This window comes from Lottia gigantea, assembly GCF_000327385.1.
Source record: "Lottia gigantea unplaced genomic scaffold LOTGIsca_24, whole genome shotgun sequence".
NCBI classification, from domain to species: Eukaryota; Metazoa; Mollusca; class Gastropoda; family Lottiidae; genus Lottia; species Lottia gigantea.
In genome coordinates this window covers 3,460,045-3,460,452 of record NW_008708707.1, presented here as the reverse complement: position 1 = coordinate 3,460,452, position 408 = coordinate 3,460,045, and the positions used below count along the sequence as shown (strand labels likewise).

Below are 408 nucleotides of genomic sequence, written 5' to 3'. Positions count from 1 at the left end.
TTAAATATGATGAAATTCTAATAAATGTTTAGTAAATACTGTAGGCTGATCTATAGTAATCACATGTCCACATGAATCTATCACTTCTACACTCTTACAGTCTGTTAACTTTTCTTTTAATACTTCTAAACCTGATACATCTATAATCTAGAAATATAAGATACATAGCACATTATTATACATCTATAATCTAGAAATATAATATACATAACACATTATTATACATCTATAATCTAGAAATATAAGATACATAGTACATTATTATACATCTATAATCTAGAAATATAACATACATAGCACATTATTATACATCTATAATCTAGAAATATAACATACATAGTACATTATTATACATCTATAATCTAGAAATATAACATACATAGCACATTATTATACATCTATAATCTA

The 408-nt window shown here is 22.3% G+C and overlaps 1 protein-coding gene across 1 annotated transcript in view; it reads right to left on the bottom strand.

Moving 5' to 3' along the window:
• The window catches only part of LOTGIDRAFT_116587 (hypothetical protein), a gene marked incomplete at both ends in the record, with an annotated part of 28,203 nt that continues 27,795 nt past the window's right edge, over positions 1 to 408 (bottom strand). The window contains one exon of the mRNA XM_009055414.1: positions 1 to 147. Coding sequence (XP_009053662.1) covers positions 1 to 147 — 147 coding nt within the window. The remainder of the gene's footprint in view (positions 148 to 408) is intronic.